At 32.2% G+C, this 27,717-nt stretch overlaps 3 protein-coding genes across 5 annotated transcripts; all 3 read left to right on the top strand.

The window, feature by feature from the left end:
• The first annotated feature begins 1,226 nt into the window (after positions 1-1,226).
• Positions 1,227-11,842, top strand: LOC108912989 (CCR4-NOT transcription complex subunit 3). The gene is made up of 10 exons (XM_018718432.1): positions 1,227-1,434; positions 1,664-1,896; positions 2,215-2,370; positions 2,419-2,598; positions 2,664-2,963; positions 3,262-3,490; positions 8,139-8,254; positions 8,598-8,753; positions 8,805-9,317; positions 11,724-11,842. The coding sequence occupies exons 1-10, from the start codon at positions 1,410-1,412 to the stop codon at positions 11,820-11,822; spliced, it is 2,007 nt and encodes a 668-aa protein (XP_018573948.1). The 5' UTR covers positions 1,227-1,409; the 3' UTR covers positions 11,823-11,842.
• A 1,578-nt stretch (positions 11,843-13,420) lies between these two features.
• Positions 13,421-20,503, top strand: LOC108912996 (sorting nexin-14). Of its 2 annotated transcripts, XM_018718442.1 has the most exons (14): positions 13,421-13,598; positions 13,656-13,920; positions 14,684-15,060; positions 15,114-15,430; positions 15,592-15,869; positions 15,928-15,983; positions 16,040-16,078; positions 16,410-16,635; positions 18,033-18,217; positions 18,339-18,611; positions 18,665-18,858; positions 19,134-19,298; positions 19,357-19,538; positions 20,306-20,503. In XM_018718442.1, the coding sequence occupies exons 1-14, from the start codon at positions 13,486-13,488 to the stop codon at positions 20,375-20,377; spliced, it is 2,742 nt and encodes a 913-aa protein (XP_018573958.1). In that variant the 5' UTR covers positions 13,421-13,485; the 3' UTR covers positions 20,378-20,503. The 2 variants fall into 2 exon arrangements, with proteins under 2 accessions (XP_018573958.1, XP_018573959.1); XM_018718443.1 differs by lacking the exon at positions 16,040-16,078.
• A 996-nt stretch (positions 20,504-21,499) lies between these two features.
• LOC108913000 (TBC1 domain family member 14-like) lies at positions 21,500-26,517 on the top strand. 2 transcript variants are annotated; one of them, XM_018718450.2, is made up of 5 exons: positions 21,500-22,480; positions 22,714-22,860; positions 22,922-23,119; positions 23,359-24,032; positions 25,410-26,517. In XM_018718450.2, exons 1-5 carry the CDS (start codon positions 21,600-21,602, stop codon positions 25,607-25,609), a joined length of 2,100 nt encoding a protein of 699 aa, XP_018573966.1. In that variant the 5' UTR covers positions 21,500-21,599; the 3' UTR covers positions 25,610-26,517. The 2 variants fall into 2 exon arrangements, with proteins under 2 accessions (XP_018573966.1, XP_018573965.1); XM_018718449.2 differs by having other exon boundaries at positions 22,913-23,119.
• Positions 26,518-27,717: the final 1,200 nt, after the last annotated feature.

The raw sequence follows: 27,717 nt of genomic DNA, 5'->3' as shown, positions 1-27,717 counted from the left end.
TCCCAGGAACCTATCTCCTGGAATCGACAAACACGATACCTGGGCGTGACGATGGACCAGCGTCTCACGTGGAAACCGCACATCGTGGAGACGGTGGCGCGAGCGAAGACCACCAGGGCTAGGCTCTATCCCTTACTCAAAGGTGGAAACACCCTCAGTTTAAGGAATAAGCGAACGCTTATCAAGGTGGTACTTCAACCGCAGCTAACCTACGCCTCCACGGCGTGGGGTCACGCGGCAAAAAGCCACTTAAAGTCATTACAGGCTGTGGAAAACATAGCCCTCCGCACGGCCACCGACGCGCCCTGGTACGTAAGAAACACTGACATATTACGAGACTTACAATACACAAACGCTACACAGACAATAAGACAAAACGCGGAGAAACGATTTGACGTAGCCGCTAGACATGACAATCCCCTCCTCAGGCAAGCCGTTGACTACGTACCCGACGTGACCGACAAACACAAAAGACCTAGACACCAACTTTTTGACCCTGGGTGACCACCCCAATGACCCCCCCCCTGCCCGCTAACCTTTTCTGTTTCAGAGACAGCCAGGATCAAGAAACGAAGACAACGACACACACACACACATACACACCCCCCATACCCTCCTTAACCCTCCCCTCCCGCGCTAGCCTAAGGGCCACCTTAGCAAAGCGCATCCCAGGCTGCATAGCCGCACTACCCTACCCAACCATACCACACATAAACATGACACTACCCCCGGGGTTTACACAGACGAGCCGGCGAAGCAAGAAGAGCGCCAGAAGAAAGGGCCCTAGCCGGCGGGGCCCAGCCAGGACAAAAGGAGGTCCCACAAAGCGCCTACACCGGCCGCATTTGCGGTCGGGGTAGACGACGGATGGGGCCCACCTACGAAGGCTGTCCAGGCCTACACGAGATGAGGCAGGATAAAGAGGGATAATCCCCCTCGATCCCAAATCATTGAGGCCAATTTCTAGCCATAGAATAATGGCGCGGCGCGATTGCATTTTAGTATGTTTAGTATGAGTTTACACTCGTTCGCGAATTATTATTTTAAATTGTAAGGGTTTCGTTCACAATAAACTAGACTAGACCGCCGTTTACATTTCGCAAACTTGTTCATTTAGTTCGCGTGAAAGAACGTTCGTTTTTCTAGTTAGTTCAGGAACACAGTATACTATAGTATACTGTGTTCAGCAGGATCAGGAACGACCCATCTCTAGTGTGGAATGTAAAAGCGACAGTCGACAGATTATTTATGTTTTAAAATAAATATTTAATTAAAACATTGTAAATTTTGTTGAAACTGTGGCATAGAAGTGAATGTAATTTAGTACAATCGAATGGATATATTATTTTCAGTTGTAAGGATATCTAGGTTGTATTCATAACATTTTAACATGAAGTGAAGTTTTAGACATGGCGGCTACTAGAAAATTACAAGGTAACAAAATGTACCTAGTACAATCAGTCTTCAAATATTAGTTCATGTTCTTTATACTTTAAATTAAAATTGTGGGTTATTTACTAATCGTTTGTTGTGTAGCTAAGAAAATTTGATTTAAACAAATGCTTGAAATATTAGAACATTACCTTATTTAGCTGTTTATTTTATATTGTGACTGAAATGGAATTGAATATTAAATGAAAACTTGGCTTATTGTATTTTTTAGGTGAAATAGACCGATGTTTAAAAAAGGTCACAGAAGGTGTAGAGACATTTGAAGATATCTGGCAAAAAGTGCATAATGCAACTAACAGTAATCAAAAGGAAAAATATGAGGCTGATCTCAAAAAGGAAATTAAAAAACTTCAAAGACTTCGAGACCAAATTAAAAGTTGGATAGCATCAGGAGAAATAAAGGATAAGAGTGTTCTAATGGATAATAGAAAGCTTATAGAAACGGTAAATACTTAGTTTTATTAGAAACGTCATCGGGAAAGAGTGATTGATTCAGAATTTGCAACCAGTTTTCAATTATTTTGCACAGAGGACTACATAAAAAATTATATTGAAATATTTTTTATTCCCCGAGTATGTTATGATCGATGTTGACTGTACTAAGTGTTTGGAACAATTTTTTTTAAAGATTTACTAATGTGCATTTCACTGCTTCCTCAAAATTAAGATTTATTTATAACCTGGTATAAAATATAGTTTCTATAATCAGTTACCTTAATAGATAATAAATAGGTAATTTGATACTTTAACTTGTTTTTTTAGCAAATGGAGAGATTTAAGGTAGTGGAAAGAGAAACAAAAACTAAAGCATATTCGAAAGAAGGATTAGGTGCTGCCCAAAAACTAGATCCCGCTCAGAAAGAGAGGGATGAAATTCAACATTGGCTAGTTTCATCTATAGACCAATTAAATATTCAAGTAAGTAGTATATGTGTGTTACAACATTTCTCCAATTTTCTTTTCTAGACCGATTCATTTGAAAGTGAAATTGAATTGTTATTGTCTAATAAGAAAAAAAAACTTGATAAAGACAAACAGGAAAGAATGGACGAGTTGAAATCGAGGCTAGAAAGGCATCGATTTCATATAAGAAAATTAGAGACTTTATTACGAATGCTGGATAATATGTCTGTGGAGGTTCAGCAGGTACGCGGAAGGAAATTTATTTTATTGACTACCTTTTCATTGTTAACGTGAATGAATACTTTTAGATTAGGAGAATAAAAGACAACGTCGAATATTACATAGAGTCTTCGCAAGAACCTGATTTTGAGGATAATGAATTCATATACGATGATATCATTGGATTGGACGAAGTGGAATTGTCAGGCGTTGGGTTGCCTTCCTCGGCGACGACGGACAGTAACGAAACGGGCGGTACTCCTACCTCGATAATATCGGGATCTTCCCCGATTTCTTCTCCCCCACCTCTTGGGAACCAAATTTATAATCATTCCAGTGATAGTTCAAATGAGGCTGACAAGAAGGTGATTTGTAAAGATCAACCAAAAGTATGTATCAACTACAATTTTTTTGTAGAACTAGAATTAAGTGCAATAATTCTAAATTCCTGTTCTGTTTCACGTTAACTGTCATCAAACTAGGAAATTTTATTGTTTAAATTTATTATACTTTGCGACATTGACATCGTTAAACATTTTCGTTACTTTTGATAACAGTTCTCTAATTTTCTTAAATATCCTGAAAAAATGTACAACCTGGCACCCCTGTAATATTTCGCACTGTGATGTCTGCAAACTTGTCGTAAATGGACTATATTAATTAAAACAAATGCTATTTTTCTTTCAGCCTGTAAAACCGACTCCAGTAAGAGCAACTACTACAATGAACACTAGCACTAATTCCATACTAAATTACAGCAGCAATAGTGCGACTTCGACACTAATTAGTAAACCAATTTTGGTTAGCAGTACCCCGAGTAAACCTGTGTGCAGGGACAGTTCCCCCGTTTCACAAATGATTACGTCCAGTAATTTTGCAGCTGTTGCAGCGAGTGTGTCATCTAAAACTTCAACAAGTAAGTATGGTTATTTTTTTATTTAATACCGATACAGTGTTCTAAAGCTAAAATGTTGGATAAATTTATTAGAGTATCAGATTCAACGCACATAGTTTTCTGAATTTTCATATAGTTACTGTTCACCAAGGTATAGGCTTTCCGATGACAGTTGAACATTTATAAAAACACCTAGCAATAAAATTTAATGATTTTCATAGGCGTCTCTCAAAAAGTTTTCTGCTAAAGGTAAAAAAATAATAATTTGTATTAGGCTGATTAAAAAAAAACGACTTTTTTTTTCAAAATATGCTCTAAAATAGATTCAGGGAGGTGAGAAGAGATGTCTGTAAAAATCTGAACTCTTAATATTAATATTTACATTAATATTTTTATCGCGCATTGTGATTTTCTATTTTCCATGGGAAAAATTATTTTTCAATTTCAAAATTTTATATCTTAAAAACCAATAGACTTAAATGACCAATATTTATTCTTGTAGGGAATTGAACGTTCTACAAGAAATGTCGCTTATCATTTTTTGATAAACCTCAATTTTGACTTTAAATGACTTTTTTTATAATATTTCATGATAACTTTAATCATTTTACCTGAAACTGGATAAAAAAGTGTAATTATAACATAAATTTTACTTTGAATTTGAATAACTTTTGTACGAGTACTTAGGTTTATCAAAAAATGATAAGGGACATTTCTTGTAGAACGTTCAATTCCCTACAAGGATATGTTTCGGTCATTTAAATCCGTCTATTGGTTTTTAAGATATAAAATTCTGAAATTGAAAAATAATTTTTCCCCCGTTATTTAAATGGAAAATAGAAAATCGCAATGTGTGACCTCTAAATATTAATATTAAGAATTCCAATTTTTACAGGCATCTCTTCTCACCTACCTGAATCTATTTCAGAGGGGATTTTGAAAAAAAAAAATTAGTCAATTTTTTTTTAATCACCCTAGTTTGTATATAATGTGTAGAAAGTTTTTATTATATGTTCATTTAGCCAACAACATATTTTTTCTTTATATAAATTATAAACTGTCCGCCGAATTTATTAAAAATTTTTTTTCGCTTCCTGTTTACGCAATGATCTGCAACACCTTTTTTAATAGCACGAAAAATTGTGGACACTAAAACTTTAGTTAATATGTGAATTCTATTTATAATTTCATTATCTGGTTTTTCATTTTCTTCCTTTTTTAAACAATCATAAATTTTTAAAATGAGACGCTGACATTTTACATGTAAATCTATTTTTAAATTCTTGTTTCATCAACGACCGATTCTACTAATTCAATAATGTCTGGCGGTATTTTGTTTTGTTCTGTTTCAAAAGGTCTTCAAAATGCCATGTTGTAATAATATTAGTAAACAAAATATCCCTCTTATTTCTCCCTTTCGCAATTGTTATATGAGTGATTAATATAAGGTGCCTATAATAAATTAAAATTACCTAAATCACACCAAATTTCGTATTGCTGCACAGCACTGCTAGGCAATTTGCAGTGGCGGCCCGTGGGTTTAACCACAGGGGGGGCGCGTTTTGATGAGAGAACGTATATGAGAGGAGGTGCGGGGGGTGAGAGGGGCGGTAGCCTCCCTCTTAGCGCCGCAGGCGAAAAATTTTGAGGAATTTCAAGGTCATTGTGTTTTTCATAGTACATAGGTACACCAAAATGAATGCTGTCAGTGTGTAGATACAGTACTTAGATACAATACAAGAAGTAAAATTCCAACGTGTGGGGTTGAAGTGGATGATCGATCAACCAACCCAGCTGGGATATATGTAGATTTAGAGATGAAAAATATTTATAAAAAGATTCTTGGGAATTTTTACAGAGGAGGCACTGCCTCAATTATTTATTATTTACTATTTTAATAACATCAATTTATATTGTTTAATGCACTCACCTATTTTTTAAAATTAAAATCCATTCTCCTGCTTTTGTCCGCACTGAACTTCTGTGTCAGCTTTTCGTTAAAATCTGGAATATTTTTAACCATACAGTTCTCAATGTACAACATTCCTAGCGCACTTAGACGATCTTCACACATAGTATTTCTCAAAAAAGTTTTAATCAGATTTAGTTTTGAAAAACACCGTTCTGGTTCTGCTGTTGTCATTGGTATCGTCACTAATATTTGTAAAGCTTGAGTAATTTCCTTAAAAACTGGCCTACTTTTGCACTCTTTCTGTACATGAACTAAATTCAACACTGGCGTTGGACGTCCGTTATTTTTCAATTCGACTTTTTCCTCTAAACTTAAATTACTAATAACCAGTTTTTTTTATTTCACGAACCCTCATTTTAAACTTAAACTTATAAAATATAATGTCTTAAAAAGCGCCAAACCAAAAACAAAACACGTATAACTACACTGCAGTGATACGGGATACTGTCACATTGAGTCCCAAAATAAAGCGCACGAGCCTATCGCCGCCTACCCCTCCACGTGCCAATTTGTCCAATCATATGTAAAAATATGATTTCACGGTGGATTACGATTTCACCGTCCACGATGGACTGGGGATTGCGCACGCGGTCAGACATAACTCTTTGGTACGTTCACGGAGTACATCCACTTTATGCAACCAACCTAACATATATGACATATTGAATGCATACTATTTAGATTTTTTATTGATTTAATAAATACATTATTTTAAGTTTCCAGTTTGAAAATATCTGGGGGGCAGAGTCCCAGAGTCCTCCTTCACGAGCCGTCACTGGCAATTTGTCAACAACTGAAATTTATGGCCCAGTCGCCCAGTGCGGCTGTGTTCGTACGCCGTTTGTCCGCGCGCGTATTCTTCAACATTTCTACCACCTCCACATTTAGTTCGACCAGACCTGTATATAGGTATGGATAAATAAATATGGGAACAAATATTTCAATACTGAGATGCTGCGTAGTGACCGAACGTGATACATATTGCCTAGCTCTTTGGTCTTCAATTGAGATCTGAAAGACTGTATATGTGGGGGAACCCAAATTTCGCAAGTACGCCAATTTTACACCTTCTATCCTCGTACACAAATGCACAATTTTGTCCACGTTTTCATCAGTTCTGAAAGTGGAAGGCCGTGACATGTCGCCCCATTTGAATCGTGAATACCAATTATTGTAGAGTAGTTGTTTTCCGCAATATCGTAGTTTAAACGTTTACTTTGCCTATAGTACGGAACAAATCATCTTTCATAATACCTACAGATCAATAGGTCACTCTGTGCTAGTAGATACAAAGCAGTATTTTGTGCCAGTAGGCATTAAGTAGCTGCATTCAGCAGAATAAACAATTTACCGTTGCTGTTACGATACTGCCACAACGATTGTACTCAAAATCTGATCAACGGAAAGCTATGTTTATTATCGTACAAGTCATATATTTTCATTTTTCAGCCAAGTATCATCTGTTGCAAGTCATAATTAAATAGGTCATTTTTATATTTGAGGAAAAACCTGTTGCAATGTAAATATTTCAGGTGGACTGTTTTAATTGGGCCACCCTGTATGAATCAGTTGTTTTTGAATTTAAGATATTACATATACTTTTGAGGTTACATCTTGACATACTCGAAAAAATCATACATTCAGGATTTCATCGTTCATCAAGTTACATTCAGCCCTATTCTGTAACTCCTAATTGAATAGAAATGTATAAAATCGAATCGAGATCAACCCATCAAATCGGAATTGGGCAACATCGGTATTCTATAACTTGTTTCGACGTCTACTCTCGAAGTTGTTGGTAGAAATCGACGTTGATCGGTCAAACTCTGTCGAAGTGGTAGTTTTAGATATCGAGATCGGGTCACGCATGCGTTGTTGTGTTAGATGTATCAGTTTGAGTTAAGCATAACCTCACAACACAACAAATCTTTTTTCCTTTTCGTGTTTTAAATCACAGAATTATAAAATATTTGTACGTCTATACGTACGTGTATAGGTATATTTTTTATTTAGTTATCTAATTTGTGCATGGTTTATAATATTCTCTATCAAAGGGCTTAGTTTTACCATGAAGTAAAATTTTGTGCAGCGTAATGAAATCTACCATGTAGTTCAGCTGCTCTATAGAAGTTTTTTTCTTCATTGGAGTCGGAAAATATTTTTCAGTACTGACCTTCTCGAAAGATTACAGCAAAATGAATGCATTTTTAAACTGAACTAGGTATACAATCTAGTAGGTAGGTACAATTAAATTTACCGAACATGGAATTTCCTATTAAAACACATCTGCAAGTCAACTGTGCGTATATTCCACTTTTTATACCTGCGCTAAATCTTGTAAAAGGCACATTTATCTTATTTTTACAGCTAATTTCTAACCTCTCTAAATGTCACTTGGTTATTAAAGTCTATAATCGTAGAGCAATGCATTGTTGCCATTACGCTAAACCGGTATCGAATCGAGGTCTTTCTCTACGATTTGTAACTTCTACGATTTGAGTTACAGAATACCAATTTTAGGAAACGATTGATGCGATAGATATTGAACTTTACGAATTGCGAACATTTCGACTCGACCTGAGCATTTCGATGCAAGTTACAGAATAGGGCTGATTGTCCATTTGTGGATAAATCGCAATTTTGTTGTTTTGGACAAAAAAAAAAAAACTACGGTAAAAATTATTTATTTTGTTGCAGCAAGTGGAGACAGCAATCCATCTTCATCTGTGATAACAAATGTTAGTCAAATTCCTCCTCAAAACACGTCAAATGCCATTAACACTTCGATTCATTCAAATCCCATTTTATCACTAGTAAGTTATTTTAAAATTGTTTTATATTACCAAAGTTTAGGTGTATTACTGAGATGATTACAAAAAAACGTGTCGATCGTGTGTACATTATTCCAATTGTTTCAGTTAATATAAATTTTAAATCTTAGCTACTGCAAAAAGAAAAGCAATATCAAGTTTTAAAATATATAAAAACTATGTTTTGTTAATTTTCTGTATAAATCAAGAGTTGGGTCAATCTTATTTTATTTTTGTTATTCTGTTTGATTTATTCGATTCTTTATTATATAAAAATATTAATAACAACTTTAAAGAATATAACTCTAAACGTTACCTTATGTTGAGATTAATTTTATAATCATAGGCGACACAAAATTCTACAAATCCATCTCAAAAGTCATATTCTGATCCACACGTACAAAGTAATTGCATAAGTCCTGATTTAAATAACAGCGACAACAAATCACCGTTAAGTGTTGAAACATCACAACCCGCAACGAATGGTTCCGCTGTCGAAAAGGTACGTACCAGGGTTGTGCTATAAAACGTTTTTTATCGGGTAAAATTGTAGATTTCCGACGGTATGACGTCGTTAAAATCGATGGCCCAGCAGGTGATAGATAGAGCGGGTCTGGAAAGTAACCAAGTAATACTAGAATCGAATAAGACCCAAAATCAGGGAAAGTCCGATGCTCACATACCTCCCTTATTGGGGGTGGCGCCTTTAGGAGCTATACCCTTGCAGAAAGAACACCAGACGCAATTTCAGTTGATGGAAGCGGCGTTCTATCACATGCCCCATCCGTCAGATTCGGAAAAAATAAGAACGTACTTGCCGAGGAGCCCCTGTACGACGCCTTCGTATTACATTCAGACTCCCTTGGCTCATTCCGATAGCTTAGAGTTCTATCAGAGGTTAGCGACGGAAACCTTATTTTTCGTTTTCTATTACATGGAAGGAACCAAGGCTCAGTATTTAGCGGCGAAAGCGTTAAAAAAGCAAAGCTGGAGGTTTCACACGAAATACATGATGTGGTTTCAGAGACATGAAGAACCGAAAATTATTAATGAAGAATACGAACAGGTGAGTCATCTTCAGTCTGAAAGAAAACACTGTTTTAAATTTTGCTATATTGGGCGTTTTCCAAAACTTACTGGTTGAAAGGGGTTTTACCCCAGATTTGTTTTTAATTTTACCCAAGAAAAGAACATGTTTTAAAAAAACGTATATAACTAAAAATATGTTTGACAATAATATCCCTACAACATGCATTTGAAAATACATGCAGAGGGTGTAACTTTATATGAGGGTCAGTTTTTTGCAGTAATTTTTTTATTAGATTGAGTTATAATTAATTTTTTAAATTGCGCTTAAATTTTCGTGTACTTGTCGACGTTGCCAGTTTTTATTTTTTTAAGTCAACCACAATGGAAAATTATGCAGTAAACACAAAGTACTTTATGCTTTTGCCAAATGTTATTTTAAAATTAACCTTTTTTTTTGATAATGTGGGCAAGGCACCAATCTTTAAAAATGTTCTAGTTTTAAAAAAATTAACTTTTGTATCTTGATTTATTAAATACAGGGTGTTAATGTCAAATATTTTTGCCATATGTCCGTTACGTCAAATTGAGGTAAATACATGGATTTGTGTTGAGTAAAATGATTTTCATAGAAGATGTTCGATGTATCCACCATTTGCTTGCACGCAAGCTTCAGCGCAGCATATCCAATTCGCTTACACGTGTTGCAACATTGCCACGTCTTCTCGAGTCGTATTACAAGCTTTGGCGATACGATGTCGCAGTCAGTCGATGTCACGAACTTCCGTAGAATACACTACACTTTTCATGAAAAACAGCATAGCAATCACTATGACAATGTATTACAAATTGAATTTGTTTTGCGAATCTTAGTGTTAATGACTTATGATGACCTAATCTAACTGATCTGCATATACTATGGTCAATACATAAAGTATACAGGAATGCGTTTAGGAAAGTTAAAACAGGTACTATGGAAAAGTTATAAAATTTCAAACTGATTACAGTATGGTTTTACTTTTTTTTTCTTATTCAGCCACGTCATCAACTGAATCAGCGCTAAACACCTTAAATTAATCCAAACTAAATCAAATAGCAACAAAATTTAACGTGAATGCACGAATATGCACAAAATGAAAAAAGAATATGATATGAAGTCTGGTTCTGTATGAAAGCATAACAAATTTTTTATTGGATTCAAGTGTCTATGTGTAGTGTTATAACCTTAAAAAGTTATTTATTTCAGTGATTAGTGACAGTACAGTGTATTTTTATATATTCGATTTCAAGTTTTTGTATATTATAAAAAACAATGAGAAATTTAAAACCAGAAATTTGAAATACTGTGGAAGAGAATCCTAGTACCAGTACTCAAAGATTAGCCACAAAATTTCAAGTATCATGTGATTGTAAAACGAATATTGAAGCTTCACGGATTATGTCCATATCATGTTCAGAAAATACAGGCGCTGAGTTTACCAATATGTGCAATGCAAGGAAGTAGGAAATGACTTCATTTTGTGTATTGTGGATTGATGAGGAGGATTTACAAGTGAAGCAATTTTCAATATTCATAGCATACATTTTATGGATTGTAACGGAATAGTTAAATGAGTCAAAATAAGTGTATTGGATGTTTCGAACTTGGTCATCAAGACTTCCAGATTTAAATCTATATTTTTATTTGTGGGGACATATGAAGTCTTTAGTATATTAAACTATAATCTCGAGAAATAAGACATTTCATGATGCAGCATGTTGAGACATGTTTGGACAGGAATAGATAATATTTTGTGCATTTACTTGTAAAAATTAGGTGAATAAACAGATCATTTACTTATTTTTCTGTATTTCATTTATTATTTCCTGTTTGAGGTTGCTGTTAGATTACTTGTTATCTTATTTAAAAGAATTAAGTTTTTGTTTATGCGAGATGATAGGACTCTTGACCCATTCAATAAAAGAAAAGTTCGAAAAAGCGTTACGTTAGAGTAGGTGGTGCGGAAATTAAATATCCTACCTTTCTCTTAAATTATTTTTGACAACAATGCATATCAGTTTCCAAGTGTATATAGTTAAAAAAATTCAGCTTTATGATGAGATTTGATGAAACGAACTTAAGAGATATGTCAAGGGTAGTTTCCGTATAAATATGACCCCCATTCAAAGTTTCACCCCATATAATATTCTAAAGATTTACTGCTTATTTGAAAGAATCTTTGTGAGATGTTTTGCTTTCTTCATTTTATTGATTTCATGACTTAAAATTCACAACTGGTTTTCGATAAGTATCAGTTTGGGTAGATAATGTAACGGTAAAATACACAACAAAAATATTGGTAATTAAAATTGTGAATAGTTTATCTGCATAAAACAGTAAAATTGATTATAAACTTTTTTTATTTTGTCAAATTTAACAGCTATTTACAGAAATATTTTTTTTTAGGGGACATATATATATTTTGATTATGAAAAATGGGGACAAAGGAAAAAGGAAGGATTTACCTTTGAGTATAAATACTTAGAAGATAGAGACCTTAATTAATTAAAATATTTATATTTAAACGTGTTTTATTTTTCCAATAATTATTTTTAGTCGTCTTTATGTTGGCGATACATTGATGACAAGAATAGGTTTCAAATTTTGTATTTGTTATATTTCTAAAAATTAGTTGAAATAGCATACTTGTTGTAAATATGGTAAAATGTGTGCCATATGTGCTATTTTAACTAATGTTGACATAAACATTGAAGGAGTAGTGCAAGTTACTAGAGATGGGATGGCTCTCATATGTATCCAGCAAACAAATGGTCTGAAAGCATGAAAAAATTATTAGAGTAGCAGAAATTAATAGAAACATAAGGCTACTTTGAATGAAACACATCGACATACAAGAATTGTTTTTGTATTTTGGAAATACGGAACAAAAAATGAAATTAATTATCATATATAGCTTTATTATTTTTCTAAATATTCTCCATGAAGATCAATACACTTTTGCATTTGCATGAACCAATTTTCAAAGCACTTTTTCCATTCCAATTGAGGTACCTCTGAAACATGCATTTTGGACGCATCAATCCCTTCTTCAGGCATCGGAAAACGTTGACCTCGTAATTTATTTTTGCTGAGCGAGAATAAAAAAGTAATTGAGTGCCAAATCAGAATTAGCCATCCGATGTTGCACTAATGGTTACGTCGTTTTTTTCGAAAAAATTGGCTTAGAAGTGTTTTGTGTGAACAACTTTATTAGATTTGGCTCATTTTGTAAGACCCATACAGTTGACTGTTGTTTACTTTCGTACTCGTACGCATAAATCCATGATTCGTCACCTATTAGGGTGTCACCGATATCTTTTGTATCATATTTCTTGAGCATTTCATTGCACCAACTGATAAGAACAAATTTTGTGAATTTCCAAAGGACGAATGAAGTTCATCATGGTGTTCTAGACACTCCTCAGTTGTATAAGAAGTACTAGGTATTGGTTCAGAGTACTTTAAATTATTTGATGGTACATCAGCGGCATCACTCAAATTTTTCATACTGTCGGCACTGTTACTGACTTTTTCCCAACCATACCATTTGAGGTTGACAAGACATTTCTAAAGAGTCTTTTGCAGGCTTAATCATTGCGTTACAGCAATATAGTTGGAAAACTTGGCCAAACTGCTGAATTGTTGGATGATCATTAGCACCACAAGAATATCTCATAATGGAGAACAATCTCTACAAAATAAAGATTCATATGAATATCAGCATTAAATATAAAATTTATTTACATATTATTACCTCAAGATTATCACGAATCAAGCGCGATGTTACGAGATATGTATTTATAACCATATTCCTGGTGTAACCGAGTTAAGATAAACATAATTAAAAATTAAATAAACGCACACAAACTTAAAACGATTTTAACGCGCAAATACAAATACAGCTGATTGGAGCGATTAGGCCAAAGGATAAACCACGGATAAATTATCCTCTTTGGTCCTGCCATTCTCTGAACACAGCCTAGACAAGGAGGTGGACGTTATACGTTGGCCATGAATTTCAGGTCGCCGGTTTCACGGTCTCCACGCAGTCTAGGTTTTGTTGTGTTGTCATAGCTGCTGTCAGAAGTCAGAATTGTTTTAAGTTGGGTTATAGTTCATTCTAAATGGTCTGAATTGGAAATAGTCTATAATATTAATAAGAGTTAAAATGCTTACCAGTGATATATTTCAGATGATAAATTTAGTCTCCAATGACAGATTAATTAAATCTAGTGCAATATTTATCACCTTATTTGTGGTATTAATAGGAATCTTTGTAGGGTGAGAAAAATACATGAATGTGAACTTTTTAAAATGTTTTATATATACTTTTTATAGCTATATTTCTGCTATTTTTGTGTATACGTGCTACATATTAGGATATATTACTGCGTGGTCGTTTGTTAAATATCCAAATAAAGTCACAGAAGGCTTACAAAGATTATTAAGCTTTTATCGTGGAGGCATATCCATTAAAAACTCCCTGAAGCACTCTTGTAGCATTTGTGATGATTTGTCATGTAAAAGACATCAACAGAATTCAACAGTAACACCTTGGAAACATATACAAATAAGTAAAGAACTCAATGATTCGGTGGAAAGGGTATGAAAAGTTAAATATTTATTTCAATATACTTATCAGTGAATACACTTGTATTAGAGTGTGGGATGTGCTTTTCAAATAGTTAGTGAAATGGTAATGCACCTAATAATTATTCTTAATAGAGCTGTTAGATGTCCCATTTAGACGGAATATGCTTAATTTTGTTGAATTCGTACTACTTAAGCAGAACACAATGGTAGGGTAACTTTACCCGTTCTCAACCAGTGAAGTTATTTTTCAACTTTTACTGCTGATGAAATTTTGCACTTTGCACTACTTTTTTTTCTGGAATTTGATTTGTCTTTGATTCTCACTTCATTATTTTTTGAGTAATAGTTTTTCCAAGTGATGAAACTGTACTCAGAAGTTTTTCTTACTCTCTCTGATTGGGTCCCTTTAGCTTCAGGAAACCTGAGTACAACTTTTGACAAGGTTTCTCGTCATTAAATAAACGAATCTTATCAATAAATAGCCTTTGCAGCAATCTTGATTACTGTTTCGAGGAAATCACTATTTTTATTTCAAAATTCACATTTTGCAATGTCTGTTACCCATTTCACAATTTTATTTTCAACATCGACAGTTAAAAGTGGCTTTGATACATTAAAATCTCCTGTATTAATTTTTTCTACCTCCGTTTAGTTTATATCATCTACTCAACATAATGGACCACCTCCAACAAACGTTAAGACACTAAAAATATGTCTTCAAAAACTTATTGGACAGACTGGAAGTTAACAACATTAGTATTTTTATGTTTTAGTTTTATAACCGAATTATTGAAAATTTCATATCTTCATGGTACGGACAGTTTAGTAATGATTCAGATTTTCTGAATGAATTGCGGTATTCTCTGCGGTATGCAAGTGCTTCTGTTATTAATCGACTGCTAGAACTTGACGTAGCAGGTATAATTACAAATAAATTACTTCTCTTTGCTGTTAAACATATTGATGATTATTTGTATATACGACAAATTACAAACTTGAGAAACGGCAGGTTCAATGAAGTTGCTACCGAATATCTAGGAAAACGATTACATATTGCTGCTACAAATAGGAAGAATGAACTGGCATATTTGCAACACTTAGTTTCTTCTATTTTGGGTAATATTTTACCAGAAAATTATTTAAAATGCAGGTAAATAAATTTGCTTATGGAATGTAATAACTTGTAGCCATTAAAATTTTTAGGAATTATTCGGTTATAATAAGAGAAATTTTGGTTGGTTGGGTATTCCTGCCTTTGATGGACGTTTTAGCAGATCCAAATATTATAAATTATATAGTAATATTGTCCATTACTTATAAATCAAAGAAAGCAACAAAACGCAATGTTAATATGGAAATGGTCACGTTTTTAGAGAACTATGCGACTGTCAATAAAAAAATATCGCCTTTCGCAATAAACTTAAATAAGATAAAGAATAATACAGATCTACTTTATGCATTCATGCAATTTTTGAAGAAACAAGAACACGTGCACTTGTTACAGTTCTGTTTGGATGTTGGTGCGTATATATTTTTTATGTTTAATTTTGTTGGAAGATATTTAAGGCTTTTTTAAGTTAAGTGTTATTTTTTTTTAACTACCCATTAATTTTCATCCTAGAGTTTATTCCCGAAATTTGGCTCCTTTAACAGACACTGAAATATTAAAAAAAACTTTTAGATGATTTTAATGCAAAACTGCTCACACCAAATTTGTCAAAAAAGCAATTGGAAGAATTACATTCCGACGCCCTGAAGTTGTACAAAGACTACTTGAATAAAGACAGTTTGAATTTTATTGGTTGCCCGAGCGATATAACAGAAGATTTTTCTCATTTAATTAAAGAATACATTACAGAGAAACTAACAAAAATTCCTAAACTCCTGTATAGGGCATATGATTACACTTTTAACGAACTAGAAACTATGTGGTTACCACAATTTTTTCATAGCAATGAGGTAATTTTTTTTGTGAATATGTTTTAAGAATAGCGTAGATTAATTCTTGTATATTTAGTTCTACAGCTACATATGTGGATCTAAAATCGTGTCAGCTTATGTTAAACCAAATAGGTGAGTAAAATTGTGATTCGTTTAAATTTGATCTACTAATAGTTAATAACTCATAGATCGGGTGTGAATAATTTTGGTTCTCCAATGAAGGAGAGGTGAGTTATTTGTATATATTTATACTAGTAGATGACTGTTTGTTTAATTTAATATTCCAGTATGTTTTAGTTTTTTACTTCTCTCTTTCATGTGTGTTGGGGATAGTAATGTGTGCAGTTTTTCTGTTTGTGTAACACTTGGTTTATTTTTTGTAAACATGTATTGTTTTCTATTTAATTGTTTTTTACATTTTGGGGTTCTTTAACGAAAATGTGTTGAATTTTTTATACACAAAATCATTAGTTGTTAAATGTTCAATATGTTATCAAGTGTTGTTCATTACAATATTATTATTAAATATGTTTAGATTGTGATTGTTTAAATTTACAGATCAAAAAAGTATGAACCAAACAGTCAGGGTACCGTATCAAAAATAAGTAGTGGATTAGTTAAAATTAAAGGTGTGTTGAAAACAAATCAACCTATAGAAGGCTCCTTTTTCCCTCTAGAAGCCCATAATGTTGAAAATGGTACCGTGGAAGATTTGTTGCTGGCTGAATGTAAAACACTTTTTAGAGACCTTAGCACATGGAAAGTAACAATATGTTCTTACCAGGTATATATTTATTAAAAGGCAAGGTATCTTTCTTTAAAACTTTATTTTTCTTAAAATTATTTTGGCGACAGAATTTTGTTTCCATTCACATAATACTTATTCATAATTTATAAAAATTTCCATTTTTGTTTCTATCTTTAATTTATCAGCATTATTACTGTGATTGTGAATTAATTTTGAGAGATTTATTTGTAAATTCAAGGCTTTATTGGGAAAAATTGTGTAAATTTTTATTTTTCCATTGCTAGCCACTATAATACTTTTTCCCATCTTTCCGGCAGCATACGGATTCCGTGTCAAAAGAACAACTCATTTTTTGATGCTATCCACCAGCCAATCCAATTTTTCGTATGTTCGTAAGATTGGAAGTGCTGCTTAGCCCGGCTGTGTTTCACGGTTTCGAACAAGTAGTAATCTAAATAGAACATTTCATTTCAGTGTTTCTAAGTATTATTTTGACTTCATGAGCAACATGTGGTCGAGTGTTGTCATGTTGAAAAATGGTGTCTTTGTTCGAATTGCAGCCGTTTGTTCTTCAATGTATGGCTCAAACGTATCAATTCTATCCGGTAGCGCCAAGCTGGTCCCACCGATTACAGAGCATGAGCATCGAACTATGAATATTTGGTCTTGCCGTCGATATTGATGCATAACCAGGCAAACTCCACGATTTTCAACGCTTAGGATTATCATAGTATATCCATTTTTCAATGCCACTGATGATACGATACAAAAAACTCTTTCTTTTTTGCTGTTCACACTTGAAAAATTGCCCTTCAACATCTTTTGGTTTCAATTCGTATTGCATCCAGCTTCTTTGCTTTTGAATCGTACCGAGTACATTTAAACATTTCGAGACTGTTGTGCGCTCAATATTTAACGATTCAGCATGTTCATCTTGCGTTTGACATGAATCTTGGTCGAGTAATGCTTCCAATTCCTCATCTTCAAACTTTTTCGGTTGACTATGGCGTTCTATGTCAACTGTTTCGAAGTCACCACTTCTAAAATGTCAAAACCAATGTTCAGGTTTTTTTATCGATGGAGTATGTTCACTATAAGTTTCCAGCAGTACTCGACGACTTTCAGCAGTACTTTTCTTTGAATTAAACAGGAAATGTGAAACTTCCTGCAAATAGTGTTTTGTTGACTCATAATTCGACATCGTTGGAGTTGAGTATAAATTATTTAGACTTCAGCATAATGACAGAGCTTTAACATGAATCGTTGACTGAAGACACAATACTTCAATCAACGCATGAATATAGTTGCAGAAGTGTCCGATGCAATATAGCATAAGTTACGCCATCTATTAGAAATTCCTAAAAATTAATTCACAGTCCTAGTAATTAAATAATTATGCAATATAAATATAGCTCTGAAACTATTAATTATAGGCAAGCCCTTCAAACAAAGTAATATATTTCTGTGTGGCTGTGGAAAGATTAGATTTGTTAGGCGATGACAGCAGAAGAAATTGGGTAGTTTTGAGAAAGGATCAAGATTTTTACACTTTAAAAGCTAAGTTGGTAGAGTTTCATGGAGAAAATGAAATATGTGACTCTCCATTGCCTTCAAGAAAGTAAGTGTAATTAAATAAATTTCCCTGAAAATTTCTTTCAGATAAAAATAAAACCATATAATCAAATTTGTTAATTTGAAAATTTCTAAAAATAGAATACGCTTGATACATTTTATTTAAGGGCGGGGTCTTCTGTTGATATTCGTATGGTTAAATACGAAGAGTTCTTAAAGAAACTTCTTCAGAAACCTACTTTAAGGAGCAGTGATTTACTCTATTCCTTTTTGACAACCGAAGAGGATTTTGCTATCTTCATAGCCACAAGCACCCCAAATATTCAGGATTTTGGTAATATTTACCAGTCTGTGGCACATAAATTAAGAAAGGAAAAAGGACAGCATTTAGATTCGTTCATGAGCGCTTTTTTAAGTTCCACAGGGAAACCCCGTCAGGAGTAATTAAAATAATGTACTGTATTGCACATTGTGTTTATTATTCACGTTACAGAAAGCTCGACTGGGCAGAAGTAGGTGAAGAATTTGATACAGCAGCTGGGGCTTGTAATGTAAACATTTCGTTTCCAAAAACTTATCGAAATCATATTTTTAATGATAACTTTGGTGTGAAATACAGCTCCTTGAAAGATACAATGAGTGGATCATTCAATCCGGATGGATTTATGGAAAGTATTTTTTATTTATGTAAGTAAAAGAATACGTTCTAGACACCAGTTTTGTAACAAATTTGTTTTTATATCATATCTTTTTTTTTTGAAGAAATTACAAATAACTTAAATAAGTTTGAAGATATTTTTAAACAAACTAAAAATATCAAATTCAGCGCTACAGAGGCACTTGGAAGAAATAACTTCAATAATTAATATCAAATTTGCATTCGTTTCATTAACGTGTTAGTTTTTGTATAAAATTTCAAAAACAGTATTTTAAGGAAAAATTTTCACTGTTGTTTGTTTTAGTAAAACATATATTTACTATACCGAATGGATTGCTGAAAATCTATGTTTCGTTATGCTGTGTTGCACAGCAATTGGTTGACTTCTCATGTCGTCTTTTTATAGAACATAAATTGAAATCAAACCTAACTCACTCAAATTTGGCTTTTTTGATTCGGTTGCTGGAAGGTAAAGCATAACTAATACCTATTTGTAGTAATTTTTAAATATTATATGCGGTTTATAGATGTAATTTTCAATCTTCATGTCTCTCCTACTAAAGATGAATTAGAGAAAAGGAGGATCCAAGCATTTAAGGAATTAGAACAAGTGGTCCCTACTTTCGCTTCTAAAATTCTTGGACCTGGACTTCAAAATGGATCAAAAACTTTGCTAGAAATTATGCAGAATCCACAGTATAACAAACAGGTAGGTTTTCTGTAGTTCTAGAGTAATTGTTTAAGAAGCTGGTATTTGTATGTAAATAGTGTACTTCGTCAAAATTTGATAAACCTCTTAATTTTCAAAAAAAAAAAAAAACAAACGGTGAAAGTGAATGAATAATTAAATGTTTCTAATTAATTTAAAGGTACGATAAAGCCCACAAAAATTTTGTTTTCTTTAGAAAAAATAATTAACTTGTAATTTAATTAAACTTGTAAAAACAATAATCATTTTGAAATCTGACAAAACTGTTTTTTGTTTGTTTGTTTATTTTTAATGACAATTTTTATTGATTATTTTCTCAATTTTTTATATTATACAGGTTCGGAAAGTCCCCACGGTACATCAGCCGTTACGTGAGAATGATAAAGTTAGTCATAGAAATCCGTGCGATAGACAAGGATGGTTACATTGAAGACGTTTCATAATCTGAATAGTTCTAACCCGAAACGGGCAGTGACTTTTCAGATTATGAAACGTCTTCACTATAGCCATCCTTGTCTATCGCACGGATTTCTTTACTTTACTTTGTCACTCTCATGTAAAGGCAGATGGACCCTGTGGATTTTCCAGCCCTGCATACATTCTGCAGTCTGCGCACTAATAATACATTATAAAAATGTGAATGTATTACTTAGTTTTGCAATTATTTAGGATTTATCGTACTTACATACAATATACTAATACACCCTGTGTATTAAAAAAAAATCAATTAGTTAATTATACACGAATTAACTGGTGTGCACTTTCAGTTAATCTACAATTTACTGGACATTATTTTAACAGAGATGTATCCAGGATTAGGAAAAAATCCTGAGGAATAGGATCCTACGGCATATATTTAAATTGAAATTTACTGTGATATTTGTATCTTACTATAAATGGATGAAATAATTTTGTAGAGAATAGATATTTATAAATTTTTTCAAATATAAAAGCAACTGTGCACTTATTTTAAAGTAATCCTAAAATAAAATTGTTTTAAAAATGAGATTTTCTGTTATATTTTACCTACCCTTTTATCCTAATCGTTTTGTGTAAAAAAATAAATGGAGAAAAAAATTACCTTTACATGTAAAATGGTTATTAAAAAAACATTTTGTCCTAGTCGGCCATGTATTGTATTAATAAAAACAGCAGTATCACCATTTTACTCTACATTCTAAAACAAAATTTTTGAAATCGGCCAAAAAATGAAGTTACAGGTTTGTATCTCATTTAAGCACGACAACATGGAGTGCTCATCTGAAGATGTATCAAATTTGATGAAATTTGATGATAAGACGTTTTAAGGGAAGTTGAATGAGAATACATAATTATATACATAATTTGTTCTTTAAAAAAGAATCACTAATACCAATTAGCTGTTTTGACGTCAAAAAAACGTGTCCTAGTTGGCCGAGTATTGCATTAATAAAAACAGCAGTATCACAGTTAGAGTTTTGTTTTGTGCTACATTCTAAAAAAAAAAATTTTGAAATCGGCCAAAAAGTAAAGAAGATACAGGCTTGTATCACATTAAAGCGCGACACCCTATATATGAAATAAAAAGTGAAATAAAAATTTTACAAATATTGATTAGTATTTAGCTTAACAAAACAACGAATTTAAAAGAAAACATTTTGTTTGACTAATTATTTAATTCTACAGTATGTTTTATAGTTCATTTTTAAATAATGGCATCCATAGAGAATATAGTTCTGACAAGTTATTTAAGATTATATCAAGATAATATTTTTTGTCATACAATTTGAATATTTTGTACTTTTCGCTTTTTAGAATAGTGCTGAGAGAACTGCGAAAAAATAATCGGCTGTATTTTATATAAATCCCGCTTTATATTTAAAAATTTTCAAATTTAATGTGATGGCAACACTGCCATTTGAAGACCATTACCAACAATTCCAAAACAGAAAACACTAAAAAAATATAACTCAAAATGGCGCTGTTTGTTTTGTTGGTGTTAATTTATAAAAACTAATTACTTATTTATTTATAATTTTAAGTTTTATAACGTATTTATTCTGTAGTAACATAATAGTACTGATGAGAATGAAAACTTTGAGTTCGGAAATAAATGGCACACACAATGAAAGTTCAGAGAGACATACACATTTGTTGAACGAAAAAAGAGGTCATAATTCTTCGAAAATTAAAGAACCTTTAATTAAAAATATAAATAGTGCAAAAGATTCGCTTTCTGGCTATAAAGAACGTCTCTTTAATGATTCTACTTCATCAAATAACTATGATACAAGGAGCCAAAGTCTGCCAGATTGTTGGGATGATAATACTAATAAATTAAGAGATAATTTACATTTTATAGATAATTGTGATGTTAATAGCAAATTATTAATTCATAACAGCCCTCCACATTCACCTACGAATGATATGTGGTTTAAAACCTGGCCTGAAAGATGTGATAAAATAAAAAGTAATGAGTTAAGTCCAGATAGTTCTACAAAAAGTGTAGTATCAAATGTATGCAAGAATACTCAATTAAGACATAGTAATTGTGATGTAGGAAATAGTAACGTCAAAAATAAGTTTACTTTAAATGAAGCGTTACAGAACATATCATTAGCTTATAGCCCGGTGACGAAGCAGTTACATTTAGTTGAAAAAATAGATGTTTTATCGAAAAGGCCTAATGTAGATTCGGAAGATATAAGCGGCAATTTTAACAAAGAAGATCTGGAATTAGATAAAAGGTGTAATATCGAATTTAACAACTCAAAGAAATCTGGACATAAGCGTACTGAAGCTGGGTCATTTTCAAGTACAATCTCTACAGTTTCGACTTTGAGTGGTATAAGTGACCCTTCTCCATCAGGAAGTTTATTAGGTTCTGAAGATAGATCTTTACATAGTTTTGACATTACTAGTGGGAAAACAAGGAAAAAGAGTATTACAAATTTCTTTACAAGGTGAGTTTCTGGAGATGTTAATTTATAGTTTAAATTATGGTTCTCTTCTGATTATAAGTCTTCTGGGTATGTTTTGGGTTATTGTTTCGTGTGCGGAATGAAATTTTCATATTATCAGCATTCATTTGTAATAGTTGCAACAACAGGAAACAGCAAAGAGTACAGAGAGAAATTATAGATATTACTTCACGTATTTTTTGCTTATGCTTTGTTAATGCTACATTTTCTTACAGAAATGTATTTTCTTGGAAGTCAGGAACAAATGATATAAATAATTATAACAGTAGTGTTTGGAAATTATTCAGCAAGCATTCTAATAGTACTTCAAATTCTCCAGTCCGTGTAGTAGCTAGCTCTTCGGCTTTGATACAACATGAAAGGTGATTAGTTACTATTATTAGGTATATTCTTTTATAAACTAGGTTTATTTAGGCCTTCTAGTTTACCAGCAAAAGCACTGGAAGAAGAACAAAGACATAGAGAGGAATATAAAGCTATTATTGCAGCTGCCAAAAGGAAGGAGGCAAAAAGCACTGCGGCAAAACAGAAACAACAGAAATTGCAATTGCAGCTTGAAGAGCAACAAGCCACCTCAACTAAACATTTTATTCAACAAGTTCTTCCAAATTGGGAGACTATGTAAGTGATGTATTATAGTGTATGTTATTTGGCATTAATTTTTTTTAAGAAAAACAATTGGCAGTCAAATTTTTTGAAAATCGATCAGTACAAAATTTTATTTTATTGGCGACGCCTTGTACCACAGTAATCTAATTTTGTTTTTTTTTTGAAAACTATGTCAAATCCAATAGTTGAAAATAAAATCAATTGAAAATTTGGTCTAAACCTGTAATTGACTTCTATCTTCTAAATTGTAGGCGAACAAATAAAAAAACTCAAGAGCTGTGGTGGCAAGGTCTTCCATCTAGTGTAAGAGGAAAGGTTTGGCGTTTGGCTATAGGTAACGAACTAAACGTGACGTCCCAGTTGTATGAAATATGCCTCTGTCGTGCTCAAAATAGGTTAAACAGTCCAGAACCACCCAAATGTGATTCAAATGTCGATCCAGAAAGCAGCATGGATGTAATCCAATTAGATATATCGAGGACATTTCCGCATCTCTGTATATTTCAAGAGGGGGGTCCATATTCTGAAACTTTACACTCATTATTAGCTGCTTATGTGTGTTACAGGCCAGATGTCGGCTATGTACAAGGAATGTCTTACATAGCGGCAATTCTAATACTGAATATGGAACCGTTTGACGCTTTCATATGTTTTGCAAATTTACTAAACCAGCCACTACATTTGTCTGCCTTTACATTGAATCAAGCACAGATGCAAGCATATTACGATGCGTACAATGAAGTGTTTAAATTTAACTTGCCTAAATTATACTCTCATTTTGAAAAGTCTGGACTTACACCCGATCTGTATTTATTAGACTGGATCTATACAATATTTGCAAAAGCCATGCCACTTGATATTGCCTGCCGAGTTTGGGATATTTTTCTCAGGGATGGATTTGAGTTTATTTTTCGAACAGCTTTAGGTAAGTGGACATTTTGCGAAAATATTACACACATACTTTGAAAATATGTAGTTTAGTTGAGATTCAGAAAAAATGGCTTATTTCCATATTTTGTAAAACTTGCTACTAGAAAATGGAAAAAATGGCTCATTTAGTAAATGTTAATTTTCAGTATTTTTTTTTAATTTTGCAAAATAATACTTGAACTACGTAGATTCTGAAAATTTCATCTAAATTTAGCAAGCACTTTTCAAAATAAACGAGATTGAATTATATGGTCAAATCGCAAACAACAATCTTCAGCGGTGTAACACCATAGAACCCTGCATGCTGTCGATTGTCAAACTCATTGTTGTTATGGCGAGCGATTGATAAATGTCAAACTCAAGAGTTTATAATTTTTTTTCAGCATTTTTAAACCTCAAAAAATGCTTAATTTTTGCAGGAAGTGTTAAAATTGTAAGCAGTTTTTTGATGAATTTAGAACAAAAATTGCTAAATGAGTCCATTTCAGCCCTAATAGATTTAAATGTAATATTGCAAAAAATAATAAAACGTCAAATATATATAATTTCACTAGGGTGTCTTTATTCTGCATTTGCACTTAATATATATTTATTTTTCTTTTTAAATTACAGGCCTTATTCCAAGATAGTATTTTTAAATTTTTGTCATATGATTTTTTTACCAAAAGATTCTAGGTGGGTTTAAAATAAATTGTCTCTAATTAATAAATCAGTTCAAAAGAATTTTTATTGATATATGTATTTGACTAGAAAAGTTGTTCATACAATTTGTATCTATTTTTTAATTGTCTGGAAATAATCTATGACCTTATATAATCATGTTGTGAAAATATTAGCAATGTCTTTTGAGGAATTAATAATTATTAAAATTCGACGCGCAAAATAAATGTTTTAAATAAGTGCTTGTTGCCGCGCTAATTCGTGACGTCATTTAGTGCGATCGAGAATCGAGAAGTTGTCACAGACAGGTCGGACCGACGGAATAAAAATAGCAAGTTATAAGAGTCTACAAATAGCCAAATTCATGTGTTGCGAGGCTCCTTGCATGCGCGTTTTTTAGATTAAGCTCTGTCATCAGCAAGATAATTGTAGACTAGACGGCAGATGACCAAGAAGCAGGTTGTGTTCTCGATCGCACTAAATGACGTCACAGTACGTTCTTGATCACGTGACATAATTTAAAATTTTATATGTTTTTAAACATCTAAGTATATAATTTGTAGCATTAAAGAAATTTTTACCACTGTTTAATTGCTGTTAGTTATGAACTACAAATTTATGCAGTTGCAAAAGAAATTACATTTTCATGCAAGTTGCTGCATTGCTGTTGAAGAGGATGTTATAAATTTTTTCAGTTGTACCTTTATTTCAGGTATTTTACATTTGAATCAAGATGTCTTAATGGAAATGGATTTTTTACATGGGGCACAATTCCTTACACATTTGCCTGAAGATACGTCTTCAGATCAGTTATTTAAGAGTATACAAGTGGTTAATACTACAATTGGAAAACGAACTTTTACTCAAATTGTAGACAAGTACGTTTTTTCTACAACTTCTCAATGCAGTTAGTGTATAGAATTTTTTAATAATTGGAATATTTTTATTGACATATAAAATAAACTTTATGGATTTAGTAGGTCTAAAATTTGGAGGACTTGTTACACTGAAGGCGTACTTTGCAGACAAATTTTTATAATTACATATTAATCTATTTTATAATTTTAATGTACAGAAAAAGATCAAATATTATTCTAGCGTAACCGAATTTCCGTCCAAATAATACGGATTATTGTTTTTTTTTTGAATCTCCATTGTATTTACTCATTACTTCTCTCTATTTTTTTTTTAAATATATTTAGAAAACTGTATAGGCAAGCCTTGATTTAAAAAGTTTCAATGTAGAAATATATTGTATATATAAATTACATAGCACTATATGGTTATCAAAAATTACGGTTAAGTGTACTGAATAGAATAGTATTTTATAAAACCGATCTAGTCAATAGAGAAAACTTTGCATTGGATATTAACAACGATTTTGTGATCAAACATGCATTAAACACTACTTTTAAGTTGTTTATTGTTGATCTACTAGTGTTAACATGCTGGATGAATAAAATGTAATGAACAATATCGGAAACCGGATCAATTTTTAAACCGAGACTTGCCTATGTAGGATTACAGATAATAACGTATAGGCTGTGCGTCATGTATGAGTTTCTTCTTTGTTAGTTAAGGGCGCCTACGAAAAATGAACTGGTAAATTAAAATTTGTAAATATTAGTTAAAATGTGCCCTTAATTATAATGATTACTTTAATTTTAACTGTCATTTCTGGAAAACATATTGGTATATGCATCGAATATGATGTGCTACGCATAGACATTGCCTTGCTTTCTTTCGTAACTTCTTTATTTGAGAAGCAGGATTTTTAAATATATACTAGGGTGGCCCAAAAAAACGAATATTTTTTTTTCGTGCCTCTTGTGAAAATATGTTAGTTTATCATGTTTTAACAGCCACCTTAATAAATCTGCTCAAAAAAAAATTTTTAAGAGGTCACTCAAGATTTTTAAAAATTTCCACTCGTCAAAAATTGAATTTTTTTTGCTCGTTATTTTATCATTTTCTAAGTTGAAAAAAATCTGGATTTTGAAAATTTCAAATCGATATTTTAATTTTTAAAGGTCACTCATAATTATTTAACTTTAAAAGTAGTGTACCTAAAATGTTTTTGAGCGACATCTAAAAATAAATATCAACGAACTAATAATTTTTTTATTGAATTTGATGAACAAAAGAATAGAAATAAATCACAATTCACAACACTTAAAAAATTTCTCGAGGCAAAATTTACTACCGCACTGAGTATCAAATATTTATAATTTGTTAATTTTTTAAAATTTAAGTCTCGTGATTTTTCTATTCTTTTGTTCATCAAATTCAATAAAAAAAAATTATTAGTTCATTGATATTTATTATTAGAGGTCGCTCGAAAACATAGGTACGCTACTTTGAAAGTTAAAATAATTATGAGTGACCTTTAGAAATTAAAATATCTATTTGAAATTTTCAGAATCGAGATTTTTTTCAACCTAGAAAATGATTAAATTTTTGACGATTTTGGAAATTTTAAAAAATCTTGAGCGACCTCTAAAAAAATTTTTTTAGCTGATTTTTAGAGGGGGCATTTAAAACATGATAAACTAACATTTTCACAAGACACGAAAAAAAATTTTTTTGTTTGGGCCGCCCTAATATACATATGTATGTTTTTTATATATAATTATATTTTTTTGTATTGATATTTGCTGCTAAATTATGCCGCGATATTTCATATGTTTAGCTTATAAGATAAACTAAAAAATACTGGCAACTTCATTGTGACAAGATGATTACTCATTTTCTTATTTTATAATAAAGTTAAAATATCGCTGTAGCGGTCACTATTTCAGATTGAAAAAATACTATTGGAACTTGAATAAGTTCGCTCTTTCCGTGAAAAATAATGCTTCATTTAATACGCATTTTTAATAAAATGCAGTAAAATTCTCCGCAAATATTCTTTATTCGACATATATGAAAAAAAAGTAGTTTATACTTCGGCGAAATAACACACTGAATTTCAAGCTTGCTTATCCTTATAGTACTTCTTTATAGATGGATTACCATCTTAA

The sequence above is a fragment of the Anoplophora glabripennis genome, unplaced genomic scaffold, assembly GCF_000390285.2.
Source record: "Anoplophora glabripennis isolate ALB-LARVAE unplaced genomic scaffold, Agla_2.0 scaffold253, whole genome shotgun sequence".
NCBI lineage: Eukaryota > Metazoa > Arthropoda > Insecta > Coleoptera > Cerambycidae > Anoplophora > Anoplophora glabripennis.
The sequence above is the reverse complement of the archived record's forward strand: the minus strand, read 5'-3'. Positions and strand labels throughout refer to the sequence as shown.